Source organism: Sceloporus undulatus, unplaced genomic scaffold, assembly GCF_019175285.1.
Source record: "Sceloporus undulatus isolate JIND9_A2432 ecotype Alabama unplaced genomic scaffold, SceUnd_v1.1 scaffold_15, whole genome shotgun sequence".
NCBI lineage: Eukaryota > Metazoa > Chordata > Lepidosauria > Squamata > Phrynosomatidae > Sceloporus > Sceloporus undulatus.
In genome coordinates, this window is record NW_024802937.1 from 684,712 (window position 1) to 699,095 (window position 14,384).

General features: G+C 40.1%; 1 protein-coding gene across 2 annotated transcripts in view; it reads left to right on the forward strand.

The window, feature by feature from the left end:
* LOC121917315 (laminin subunit alpha-1-like) overlaps positions 1–14,237 on the forward strand; it is a 122,865-nt gene extending 108,628 nt beyond the window's left edge. For both annotated transcript variants that reach the window (XM_042443166.1, XM_042443167.1), the window contains 9 exons: positions 967–1,152; positions 2,666–2,828; positions 4,076–4,188; positions 7,142–7,331; positions 8,461–8,619; positions 8,892–9,045; positions 10,198–10,331; positions 12,602–12,824; positions 13,375–14,237. In XM_042443166.1, the coding sequence (XP_042299100.1) occupies positions 967–1,152; positions 2,666–2,828; positions 4,076–4,188; positions 7,142–7,331; positions 8,461–8,619; positions 8,892–9,045; positions 10,198–10,331; positions 12,602–12,824; positions 13,375–13,535 (1,483 nt within the window). In that variant the 3' untranslated portion in view covers positions 13,536–14,237. The remainder of the gene's footprint in view (positions 1–966; positions 1,153–2,665; positions 2,829–4,075; positions 4,189–7,141; positions 7,332–8,460; positions 8,620–8,891; positions 9,046–10,197; positions 10,332–12,601; positions 12,825–13,374) is intronic.
* The last annotated feature ends 147 nt before the right edge of the window (positions 14,238–14,384 follow it).

The following is a 14,384-nucleotide window of genomic DNA, read 5'->3' on the forward strand; positions in this document are numbered from 1 at the left end:
AACACTGTCAGAAAGCAGAGTCCCCAATCAGTCCACTCCTGTTAGTTACAATTGTTCCAGCAGTTACATGTCTCTTCCCCTCAACATAACAACAACAACAACTGCCTGGCTGGCCACAAAATAAATCCAAAATACACATTGTGCTTCCAAAGCCAGTTAGCTTTTTCATTAGGCAAAAATTATATGCAGGTCTACATCTTGTGTAAGATGTTTGATAAAAGTAGTGGGGTGGCGGGGGGGGGGGTGGGGGGGGGGTTTGAAGCAAATGAAAGGCTAAGCCAAACCCGTAATGGCTCTGGGGCAGCCAAGAACAAAGGCATTAAAAGAAACGTACAGTTGTTCCTCCATATGTGTGGACTTGGAGTCTGCAGTCTTGCTCTTTGCAGGAGGGATGAGATGCTATATTTAAAATGGGCGTGCACAGCTCCGTATGTGCTCCACAAGCACGACTCCATTATTTTCTATGGAACTCGCCATTTTCATGGGGGGGGGGGGGGCCTGGAACAGATCCCCTGTAAGTTTGGATGGGTGACTGTAGTATTAATCCTCCATTGGTAATAACCAGGCACTGAGAACTGGATCTGAGGCAACTAGATTGCTTAAAACTTTTTAAAAAGGTATTTTATTAAAACCGTCCACACAACAAAGTAACAAAATTAATTACAGCGCTTTAGAAATAGTTTAATAATAATAATAATAATAATAATAATAATAATAATAATATTTACCTACTCAAAACATCATAAACATAAATATAGACAAAAATATCCTAACAATATAAAACTAATAAACACAAAAATACAAAGAAACAAAACTCCCTGGACTCTTTTTGTCTGTAAAGAGATGTTTTGTTTCTAGCATTGCTGCTTCACCCATACAATTACCTCACACCTCTGTTTTATCATGCTTTCAGACTAATAGATTGTTTAAAATTTAACCAGTTTCACTTTGCTTTTTCCCCCTCAGGATGATAACAGTCCAAGTGGATGAGAGTAGCCCTGCAGAAATCAGACTCGGCCCTTTGGCGGAAACTAGACCAATGAATATATCTCACCTTTTCATTGGTGGCATTCCTGCTGGAGAAGGCATTTCAGGGCTAAAGATGAACGACTCTTTCTATGGCTGTATAAGTAATCTGATATTTAACATGGAGTAAGTTGACATCCATAAGTATACATTCCCTTTCAAACACTAATACATAGAATTTATACTCTCTTATTTAAGCACACATACTTTGTGACAGGAAAACAGATCATTTAGGTCCTATGTAAAACATCTATTCCTATAGGACAGGGATGGACAACAGTGGAGATGGTGGGGGACAGTTTTCATAGTGTGCCCCCAAGTAGTCTGTGCCAGTGCACCAAAGCCCTCAGATCACCTAAACATTATTTTAAAAATTTTCTATGCAACTATTTGGCTCAAAACCCACTACAAAATACCGTGATTTCTCTTCCTCAATCCTCCACTGTACCTTAAAAACCCACCAATAGCCCTCTACAACACACACAATGGTCAGCATTGAAACAGGAACTAAAAGATGTCACATCCAGTTCTTACTCAATTTTCAGCTGCTTTTGGTGGCATTCAGAAGATTCTTGCAGTATATGGGGTTTGGGGAGGCAAGATCACTCTGTACTGAACCAAGGGAGGAGGGCAAAAAAAAAAAAAAGGGGGGGGGGGGGGGGAAGCACATGGATTTTTTAAATTTAATTTTAGGGATGTGGATTATGAGAGGGTCACATGCGGCCTACAGGATGCATGTTGCCCACCCCAATATAGGTCATAACTGACTGGTTACTATATTGTATTTAAAAAACCAATAAGGTCTGGAAACATCTGATAAATGGGATGTAGGAAAGAGGCACATTGAAAATAGTCCTTGGGCTGCATATTTCCCACCCTGATATAGGTTGGAGTTTGTCTGTGGGTATGTACCTTCAAGTCACCTGTTGACTTATGGTGACTCCATGAATTTCATAGAATTAGAGATGGTTTTGCCAGTTCCTTCCTCTAAAATATAGCCTATAGCACCTGGTATCTGTTGGTGGTGTCCTATCCAAGTACTTACCAGGGCTACCTTGCATAACCAGGGCTGTATTGCATAACCATCTGTCATAAGAAAGCCATTTATGAAAATGGGAAATATTGCAAGCTTTTAAATGTTTCTGAGTAATACATGTACTTACTCAGACTGATTACTGTATTTGCTCATGGGAGAAAGTCCTCAAAAAGTTACAGAATTATAAACACATACACACATCTTCAAGCACAGTTTTTATCTCACTCCCTCCAGACTGACAATGGATGCCTTCATTTAATAAAGGAATATGATTTGCCATTACAGTACCTTTTAAGCTCTTGAGAGGATACACTTGTGCTACAGTTCATTTTGAAATGGATACAATTTACTACCAAGAGGACAAACCAAAATGCAAGAACTGTAGATGTTATACTCTGAACAAAGAACTGAAGAAATGCCTGGCTGGTATAAATACATGTGAGGTTTGTTTAGAACATCACAAGCAGGATTTTGTAGGCATTAGATGCAACCTGAAAATGTTACCAGTTTTTGTAGTACGCATAGCACCACTATAAACAAAGTTCTGTGTTTTTTTGTGCTTCATTTCAACAAAGTAAATTGTGTCTTTCCTTTAAAATCTAGGTTTCTGGATTTCACAACTGCAATGAGGTATGAAGGTGTTGATATGGGCAGCTGTTTCCTTTGGGAAAAGCCTAAACCTGCCATCCATGTAGAAGACACAGAGATTCTTTCTGAAATGCAGATGCTACCTGTTTCTCTACAGCCTCTTGCTGAAATTAAGGAAGTATGTAAATAAGCCCAGCATGCTGTAGTGCTTTTAGTGTTGGACTAGGAAACTGGGAGACCAGGGGTCAAATTCCCACTCTGCCATGGCATCACTCTGCCAAGTGATCTTGGGCAAGTCACAATCTCTCAGCCTCAAGAAGAAGACAGGGGCAACCTCTGAAAAAAATTCACCAAGAAAACCCTGTGATAGATTTGTCTTACAGGTGCTATAAGTCATAAATGGCTTGAAGGCATAGAACAATGTAAATAAAGATGCAGACAACTGTTCTATCTGGCAAAATGCACTCTGAAAAGGTGGGATAAGTCAAGGGGAGGCAGAGTGGGAAGCAGGAAATGAGCCACAGTTTTATTGCACTGTCAGGGTAATGTATTCCTTTCTGTTCAGCAGCAAAAAAGCATTTGTAAGTTTAGTGGTGTTGCTGAAAGAAGTTAGTAAAATAAACTGGTTCAAGGCTCAAGAAGGTAGAGAAAAATGATATACTTTGTATTCATTGTCCAGCCTATGGAAGATGATTATAAACTTATACTCACACCCAATTTATGTTGCAAATTATTATTACTGAATGAATACTCAGTTATAATGGCCAACTGATCTGACAGCTTGCAAAGGGATATTTTAGCACCTTTGGGACTAATTGAGAGAAAGAAATTCTTAGTGTCACTTATTGCAGTGCTGATCCTTTAGGAAAATCAACTAGAAGTCTTGAAACACATAATTCCAATTAATGCTTGACTTAGTCCTTGGAGCCATAATTTCCAGTTCCGTATATTGATTTTACTTGAGAATAACTTACTGCAAAAATTATTTTGTCTACTGGGGTGGGAGTGTGTGTTTCTGTAGCTGTAGTTTCAAGTAAACAGATATGCCAGAAGAGTTATGTTCATCCAGAGGGAAATATATTGGATTTGAGTTTTTAGCCATTACAGTCAGACAAGAAAAGGGATAAGCTGCTTAGTTCACAGCTGGACCAACCTTTCACTTTGTCCTGGATGATAGAGAAGTGTGCTCACTCGGAAATAGGAATGTCTCTTTCACTGAATAAATTTTAAGTATGCTTACACAAACTCAGTTTTCTTTTTGACTGGTGAGCATCATGATGTATCTGCTTGGATTCTTATATCTGAGTTTCATACATGTAATTTGTACTGTGAATTGTCAGGGTTCTGTTGAAATATAGCCAGAATATTTTGTCACATGTAATGGTGAGATATTAAGTCATTTAACTTGAGCTGTCTCATTAACAGAAACCATGCGCAGAGGGTGAAACACTAAATTATGTCTCCTGGGCTTATCAGTTTGGGCTTTCCAGAAATAGTCACTTGGTGCTACTTTTCAATCACTCTACAGTAAGAAAAAAGTAGGTGTATATTTTTATGGCACTTTATTATATATGCTTTATCCTGTACAATGATGGTTGCCTTCCAAACCTTTATGAGAGGTCATTCTTCCAATTTTACGGCATGGTAACTGAGGCTGAGTGACAATAGCATAGGGCACAGAAACAGTTTAAGTTGAAAGAATTTCAGTTAAAAATTCATTCAAGAGAACAAATTTACCCATTGTCATAAGTTCTCAACTTTCTAAAGTATGGCTTTGAATCCATCATATCCATCATACCGAAGGTGGCTGGCAGATATAAGCCTTATCCTATCAATACTGAAAATAACTGTGACGATTCACCAGTATAGATGGATTAGAATTTCATTTGGTTAACTTTTTAAATAAGCTTCCTTTGCCCTGCCCATTTTCAAATTAATTTGTATATTTTATGGAAGTGAGATTTTTCTATTTTAAAAAATGTATGCAGGAGAAAGTGAAACTGATAGCTTTGCAAACACCTAGTGCATGGTAGATGCCATGAAAATCACACACATTGTGTGTGCTTAGCTCCAAGAGTGGAAAATATAAAAGCATTGGATTGGATCCATGATCTTCCTCCTCCTAGCAGAAATGTGCCTCCTTTCACTGATTTGTAGCACAGTTCATCACATGACCCCTCTGTGGAGCATTTTCAACTAGTTGGAGAAAAAAGCTAGAGGAAGTTTACTATTGCCAGCCCACTTATGTGCCTCCAAATCTGAATCCTCCCATTGATTATTCCACTAACTTTTTTTAAAAAAAAGTTCTATCCTGCAATCACCACAAAATAGACATTAAGCACAAACTGGGGGGATACAGATTGGCAGAAAAGGCAGCGAGATGCTGCCCCTTTCTACCCCAGATGGAGGCTGTAGCAGACAAACGGCGTAGCCTCCAGGAGACTCCCGGTGGGTTCTTTTTATGTGTGCAGGGTGCCTTTGGCGTGTTTGTGCATGGTCATGACATCCATGCAGTGCGGCGCTGTTTGGGCATTGCGCTGCGCAAACATCAACATTGCATGCTCCGTGTAGACAGGGGTGCAGCAAGATGGTGCCTGCACACTGATATTAAAGCTGGGCATATGTCAATGCCCAGCTCTACCTTACCCTAATTTCAGCCCCAGGCTGGCCCAGGGCCTTAGAAATTCCCTAAGTAGGTCCTCTGCATCTTTATTTTTAAGCCTATAGTCCTTGTCTTTTTCAGCTTACTTTCTTCAGATTTCCATTTTTGCTCATCCTTGTGGCCTTCATGCTTCTATCACTCTTCCCACACTGATTATTTCATTTAATTTTGGGGCTTGGATTCTTCTGCAAATGAGTATTTCCATTTACAAGAGTAATTGGGATCTAATTGGAACTGCAGTACAGTTACACTGCCCACAGTATTCTTTGTAGCAGGGGTAGGCAACCTTTTTGAGCCAGGGGCCAGGTTGGTGTCCCACAGACAATGGGGGAGGGGGGGGGGTGAAACCCAAAAATAAATAATTAAATAATTAAATAATATAGGACAACATTTTCAAATGTAGGACACATTTTTAAAAATGGAGGACATGCGAAAAAATTTGATCATTTTTAAAAAATGTTAATATAAATGCATGTTTCTTAGGCATGATCAAAATGGAGGACATTTGGGCATTATTCCTAGACAGATGGCAGAAATGGACTTTCTGGCCAACCCCCCTCCCCCCATTCCAAACAGCACATTTGGGCATTGAACATGGCTTTACTTAAGATGGCCTCTTGCATATTTCAGAGGCTTATTGCATAACCAAACTCTTTGGGTTTCATACTGAACATGAGTTCACATGGCTATGCATATTGAACATGTCAAGGTGGTTTCACTGTTCTTGCACCAAGTGTACTTCTCAGAAGTGTGTACTTGGTCAAGGGACTTTGGTTTTTCTTCACTGCGCATGAGTTTGTAAAAATCACAGCAATTTACATTGGCCTTGCCTCAGAGGCTTCCTGATATCAATATCACCATTAAAGAACCAAAAACACACAGAAAAGGCACTTTGGAAAGTCACACTCTCTTGGCTTCAGAAACAGTGCGTGCATGCCTCTCAAGCTGACTCTCATCATCATCACCACCACACTATCACTGTCAAAACAAGGGAGACTTGTTAGCATTAAAAGCACCCAAAACACACTTTGGAAGGTGACACTCTCTCGGCTTAAGAAACAGTGCCTGCATGCCTCTCAAGCTGACTCATATCATCATCATCATCATCATCATCATCATCATCATCATCATCATCATCATCACACTATCATTGTCAAACCAAGGGAGACTTGTTAGCATTAAAAGCACCCAAAATAAAAATTTAAAAAACCTTGAGGCCTCTGGCTACTCACCACCTCTTCCTTCCTCCTCCTCTTTCTCCTCCTCCTTCTGCTCCCCCTCCTCCTCCTCTTCTTTCTTCTCCTCCTCCCCCTCCTCTTCTTCCTCCCCCCTCCTCCATGCGCCACACGGCCTGGGGGCAGGGCGGAAGAGGCAGAGGAGAAGGAGGTGAGCGGCGTGGGCCCGTGTGGGAGGCGGGGAGGGCAGCGCGGGCCCACGCGGGGAGGCAAGGAGGGCGGCGTGGGCTCACGCTGGGAGGCAGGGAGGGCGGCGTGGGGCTTCCCCCTTTGCTTCTTCTGCCCCAGGCTGCGTGGCCCTCCTTTTCCTCCTCCGCGAGGTGGAGGAGGAGGTGGCAGTGGCGGCGGCAGGACCGGGCTGGGGCCGGTCCTGCCGCCTCCGCGGGCCGCAGCCGGCCTGCGGGCCGGGGGTTGCTAACCCCTGCTTTATAGGGTTATTTAATTATCCAGAATACTTGTAGATCCAAGTAATATGTAAATGACAATAATGATGATGATGTTAGTGATATAAATGTAGTACATCAAAAGTAATCACTTCGTTGAGGCTGAGTGGGGCACTCTGGGGTTTAATCATTTCTGTATGCTCCTTCTTAGGCTTTCAGTGCAGTTGAACCTCAGGACCTTTGCTTCCAATGGCCTCGTATACTACATGGCTCACCAAAAGCAGATTGATTATGCAGCCCTTCAGTTACGAGGAGGGAAGCTTTATTTTTCATTTGATCTTGGAAAAGGACGGGCAGTAGCTTTTCATGGAGCAATCGTCAGTGATGGAAAATGGCATACGGTGGGTGCACCAAATTATTGCATATACTGTAAACTTATATCGGCCCCTACAAAGGGTGAGTCTCTTCTTGCTCTTCACTTCCACTCTGTATTCAGAAAGAAGAAATCTTTGGGGCAAAACAGATGGGCAGGAAAAGGCGGCTTGAAGCTGCCTTTTCCTAAGTCGCATTGATAACCAACCGCACTGCCCACTCCCAAGGTGTCTGGAGTGCGCATCTTATGACCACATGGCGCAGCTTCAAGCTGTGTCATTAGATATTTTTAAAAAAACTTTCCCCCCACCATCTCTGCACACCTTTGCAGAAATGAACCGCTGGTGACTGCCATCCCATTGGATGACTGTCTCTCTGAACCTGTACTCATTCCCATGTGCAGCGCTTCATTGGGACAGCATCAGAGCAGAGGTGTGCTCATGCAGTTGTGGGCAAGGTACAGTCATGCCCCCCTTCACCCCATGCCCCCTCTTTGACTGTCAGTTCTGTGTATGTTGTACTCATCTCCATGAGAGATGTCACTGTTTCTCTTTTGGGCATTGCCACCCTCACCACTTGGGTACAGTAGCTCTATCCCTTTTAAATGTGCTTCTGCAGTGGGGTGTTTACATGTACAATTAGAGTTAGGGTTTGAAAGAGCACCCTTTTAGAGCTGCCCTGGTGTAGGTGCATTTATATATACTGTACATGCAAAGGTGTGTACTTTCAAGGAAGAAGCGGAAAAATCCAGCTTCTTTTTAGTCTGACTTTTCACTCCATAGCGCAGTGTGGGTGTGCTTTCTAAATGCCTCACCTTGAAGCTGGTCGGATACCTGCTTATTTTGCCTGTTTCACCCCTTAGTGAAGTAGTCTCCTTCCACATTGACTATTTAAATTCTCTTCATGTAGAACTTCTTAAAAATCCTTTCTCATGATTAGAGTTTGCATTTCATAAATACACTCTGTATTTAGATAGCCAATGTTGCAAAAATGTAATAAATTAAGACTTCATTTGCTTCCAGCATTGGAAGAGAGAGGAACAAGTTTGATAGTCATAAGCAACCCAAACAGTATATGGAACTCCATAGGTACTAAGCTTCATGCTCTAGAATCTTGACTATTGATGGCAAATCCCAACTAATATATACTATCTTACAGGTGAAGACAGAGTATACAAAAAAGAAAGGTATAATCAAAGTTGATGGGCAGGAACCTGTGTCTGTAAATGTTCCAGGAGATGGAAACACACTGGATGTTGATGGGAAGCTGTACTTGGGGGGTCTACCCTTTGATTACTCAGCCAAGAATATTGGAAATGTAAGGAAACTTTAAAATTGTTATAAATATTTGTAATGTATTTTATTTAAAACATTGATGAGAAGGGCAGTCCTACTTTAACAATCTATCCACTGTGGCTCAATGTCTCTTTTAGAGACAAGACACAAATATGCATAAGTATATTATTTTTTTCTTTCTGTCTCTACCAGTAACTTCTTCGTGAATTATAGTTCTGAAACAATAATTGCCTGATGTGTCTGTGTATTAATTTATGCTGTGCTGACACTGGTACTGACTACGTATATTTGCAGGTTACTCACAGTATCCCTGCATGCATTGGTGGAATAACCATTAATAACAAAGAAGTGAACAAAGACAACCCAGTTTCCATTTTTTCTGTGAACAAATGCTACGTTGCAGCCCAGGAAGGAACCTTTTTTGATGGAAGTGGTTTTCTTGCTCTTGGTAAGGAAGAGGATGTTTTACTAGAGTTAAATGAATTAATCTACTAATTTTAATTATTTTTGAAAATACTAATTGAAATAGGGCTGGAAATGAAAGGAAGGCATTTCTTAACTACCTACTACTAGTATATAAAGATTTCCTCATATAATTATTCTGTGTTTGAGAAATATACTCCTTTCGTCAATTGACAAAAAAGCAGGTAAAGGTCTGTAAGGTTGAGAAGTTGGGCAGTTGCTTGAATTTATTATTTCTGTTGTGAAATAAGCTACTGGGGCAGTCTTGTACATTGGGAAACTGCTGTAAGTTTCTCCATCTTGAGACCTGCTTCGTAGCCATTGTTTACAGTTACAAATTACCATATGTAACACATGAATTCCTTGTAAATGGAGGCCCCCTTAGGCTTTATGAGCTGTTACGGCCTCTTTAAATGTTGAATGATTTTCAGGTGCCAATTGTTTTTATTGACTTCATTGATAATTAATGAAGATTTACATACACGTTTTGTTTTGATTATCTTGTCTGCTTCCAAAGCATGCACATGTGGAATGAGTATGCCTGATTGAGTTACCTCTCTGGCAGCTCACTTGGCATGGGACCTTTCTCTTATGGCACTGTCTTGTCATATGTTGGGAGCATGCATTTAACTGGGATGGACAGACAGCCAAGCCAACCACAAACAAGTATTGCTGCTGCTGATTTTTGGTTTAGGAGAATGAGAATGGCCAGGGAATTCAAAAGGATGTGCCAAAGCAGTGCTGCTCACAGTGGTGTTTCCTAGTCCCTGAGTCAATGGCTGCCAATCCCTGACAAGTTTTCATGAATGAAAGGGATAGCTGCAGCCAATGAGTACAATGTAGTGTTAGTCCCTGGCATATTAGAAAAATTAATAATTACCTGATAACCTGAGAAGCACAGTGCACTGATGATGCATTCCCCATATCTGCCTTGCTTGGCCAAAATGTAATAGAGCTGGCCCTATGCATTTCATAGATTATTTAAATCAGGGAGCAAGCAATGTCATCTGGGCAAGGTCCAGCCCTGCCAACCTGATTGTCTTGGTTTATCCAGATGTTCCCTTCACCATGACACTCCATTCTGAAAGGATTTGAGATGACTCTCTCAATTCTTTTTCTTCTTCTCTCTTTCCTTTAGTTAAGGAAGGTTATAAAGTACGGTCTGATGTTAATATCACATTTGAGTTTCGCACGACTATTGCAAATGGAGTTCTTCTTGGAATCAGTAGTGCTAAAGTAGATGCTGTTGGACTGGAGCTTGTAAATGGGAAGGTATGGTATGAATTCAAATGATGTATGATTATATCTTTGTTGATCAGACTTGATGAATCTAGCTGTGGGCTTTTAATCAGCATCAAGAAAAATGCATGTTATGTGTAATTTTTGAGAAAAAAGCTGTGGAAATTGTTAATGTATGGCAGTGCAAACTGCTGAGTATACTTTTCATTATAAATATGGGGTTTATCCATTCGTTCTCTATTAGTTAACAAATGTATTTTAACTATATCAGTGAATCATGCTGCTAATTTTCAACACCAATCCCACCCCACCCTGCTTCTGGTTATTAAGCTGATTTTGCAGCTATCTGTTTTAATACACATGGGGGTAAGAAATGTTTCTTTGTGGTTCTCTAATTAAAGAAATGAGAAATGAAGGGGTATGAAAATTAGGTTAATGAAAGAAATGAAAAATCATAAATACTGTATTAAAGACAATTTTCACATCATAGCTACTATTTTATAAATATACTCAAAATAAACTTGAGAAATCTAAAATGCACTTTTTCAAAAGCATTTTGCCAAGTCTGTCAGATAATATATTGCCATTGAAGGAAATTGTGAACCACTTAAAAACAGTTCAGAGTAGCAGTAAACATTATTTCAACCAAATCAACTTTTACATACTATTTTAGGTTCCTAGGAAAATTTCCCATTAAACAAAGCATTCGTAGAATAATGTGAACCCACTGTTACCTTTGTATTTCTTTCCATTAACTCCAGAGTGCCTGTCTTGTATAATGTGCTGTTTTTTCCTTAGGAATGTGAGTAAATTCATTGATGTGTCTTCACAATGAGGTTCAGAAAAGGGGGCTATATTGCTTTATGGTTACTTCTCTCAGATTACCTGGGTAGGTGAGGAGGTAGTTATAAAAATATTGCCATTTCCCACTCCTCACGAATCAGTGGAGAACAGCTTGGCCCTACTCCTTGCACAAGATAGTCAGCTCAGTTGTGGCATAAATGAAATGGTTTTCTGTCTATCGAAGTGTAAAGCTGAGGCACCTCTATTGAGGTAGAGGGTGTAAAGAGCTGTCAGCTGGCTGTGAAAACCTTAGTTTATTCTCTTTGCAAAGCTGAGTTGCAAATTAAAATAAACACCTATGGTCCACACACCACTTGCCATGGGGCTGAGCACATAAAAATCTTTTTAAACAGCCAACAACTTAGGCTGCAGTTTCAGACACACTTCAATGTAAGTTAAGTTGAACACCATAAGTTCCAAGGTACATTTCCAAGCATTGGCGTGGACATGCATAAAAAGTTTCATTGTTAAAATGTTTGGCCTAGATTATTACTAACTCCCAGCATTGCTTACCATTACCTATTCTGGGTAGGGGTGTTGAGGCATGTCATCCAACAACATGATCCCAGTCCATTGCTAAGGATTAATCCACCCTACCTCCTCAGATCTGTCTTCTTTCTGCAAAAAACATTGGCTGAGATCCTACATCATCAGACAGCTACGATGATGGAGCTCCATTGTCATAGCTTTGTCTTCCAATTCAACCTTCCTCTCCAAATCCCTACACAGGATTCTGTTGCAATTGCTCTTTGCACTGAGCCTTGTTGGCAGGAGGAGGCGGGATACATTATTGTTTACTGCCCTGCAATGCCTTGGGATTCCTTCAGTTGATGTGGCTGCCTGGTTTCCAAGGTGCATTTGAGGAGACCTTTTCAGTCATTGCAATGGTGCCATGTCTGTAAATGTGAACTGGAAATATTTACAACATCATAAGTCTTACTTACAACATCATAAATACTAAACAGGATCCCAGCCATTATTTTGCTGTTCTTTCTAATAATAATTTTAAAAAGTGTTGGTCTTTTATTATGAATATTCTTTCACAGAATCCAAAGATAGAATGATGACCAATCAGTTTATATCATTCATCTTTCCACTTATGACAGGATAGTAGTGTTCAGTTTCCCAAATGACACATTTTAAACAAGAAACCCGGTAGTTATGTTGACCCCCTTGAACCTCCATGGACCTGTTTGTGGTTGCTGCAGTAATAGTTAGTTATCTGCTTAAATTAATAGAGATACCCACATTATTCACATAGGCAATATTTTATTAGTTGTTCCTTAGCCAAGTGTAAGGAATGTACAAAACTGCATTTCAAGTGAACTTTGATTTAATCATTATCCATGTGATTAAAATGAAAACTGCCCCATGTCATTGTTAAGCAATTTGTTGGGTTAAAAGAGCCATTTATTTCACTTGTCTTCTGTCCTTACTGCCATTTGGCTGATTTTGTGTAGATTTTATTCAGCGTTAACAATGGAGCTGGCAGAATAACAGCTACATATGCACCAAAAGGCACAACCAGTCTGTGCGATGGACAGTGGCACAAACTTCAAGCAAACAAAAGCAAACATCATATTGCTCTAACAGTTGATGGGAACTTGGTTCACACTGATAATCCACATATGCACTCAACCTCTGCAGATACAAACAACCCCATTTATGTTGGAGGCTATCCTGGTATGTAGCTTTCCTCACTTTCAAAAGTAAGGGTGTGTGGGGACAAACAAGTAATTGCAATACTCTCCCAACCTCAACTTGTAGTTGTTTGTTCTGAATGACTAATGAAAATGCTGGGCCAGGATATAACCAATTTCCTGGAAGAGAAAGGACTATAAGGGTCCTATGATGTGAGCAGCTTCCTAGTGGTTGCTCTTGTATTTCTTCCTCCTCTTCAAAACTGTATTGTGGCCAATTTGCTGATAGGAGCCAAATGATATCTTTCAGATCCACTGCCAGTCCTGACTATCACAACAGAACTGTCTGGCTACTGTTTCTATGTCCCAAGGACAATTCTCTTCCCTCCTTTTTACTGGAATTGCCTTGATGCATGCCATGCACTGCAAATCCTATGGAAGGAGAGCAATACTGTCTGCCATGCTTTCTATTTTTATTCTTTTGGTTTATCTTTTAGGAATTATTACAATGCATCAGGCAGTTCTTAAAGTGCAAATTTTAATCTCTTCCAGACAGTAAACAAGCTCACTATGTTCTCTCACTTGTTTTCTAGCTGATGTAAAACAAAATTGCTTGACCAGTAAGAGCTCATTCCGAGGGTGTTTGAGAAACCTCATGCTGATTAAGGGCCAACAGGCGGAATCTTTTGACTTCAGCGAAGCCTTTGACCTGCGTGGAGTCTTTCCACATTCCTGCCCTGGGGCTGAGCGCTAAATGGCAGGGGAAATTGTCCATTTTAAGAGGTTTTGTCTACTGTTAATGAAGAACAAATGTTTTTAACTGTAATTGTATAGTGATCTCCCTATATTTTCCAGCTCAGGATAATGTTTTTAGCCAAAACGTTTAGAATACAGTTTTTAAAGTCTCTTTGTGCAACAGATACCTCTACCAAAATGTTAATATTAACTCAGTACTGTTGTTGTTTTTTTAAAAAAATGCTGGTGAAAGTTTTAAAAATCAGTATTTGCAGTGTATCTTCTGATTACTTGACAGTATTTCCTTTGGCTGGAGTGGCTCTTTTTATAATAAAGAAGTAAAATTGGGCCCCACACAATAAAAGCATCCTTCCATATTGTGTGTGTACTGTATACTGAAAAGGTTCAGTTCACGATACAAGGGTAAGGGATTCAATAGGGAGTTAATTTTGAACAAATTGTGATTAGTTTTTCAATAAAACATAGCAGGTAATTGTTGAAATCATACTGAAAAATCTGCTGGTCTCTTGTTCCTAGAACACCAGAGTGGTTCACCTTGAAAATGGACATGTAAATTGTTGCATTCCACTTAAAAAGTTGTCAGGTTGCAGAACAGGTTCTGATCTCTACTGAGACCAGAACATAATCCTTTCTGAACATGGGCAAGGCAGTGATGGTTCCTGTTTATACTGTAAAGTACAAGATGCCTAAGAAACCTTAAAGACCGCAGATTACATCTGATATTGGAAGCTAAGCAGGATGAGTATTTGGATGGGAGACCACCAATGAATACCAGATGCTTTAGGCTATATTTCAGAGGAAGGAACTGACAAAACCACCTCTGAATATTCCTCACCTAAGAAAACTA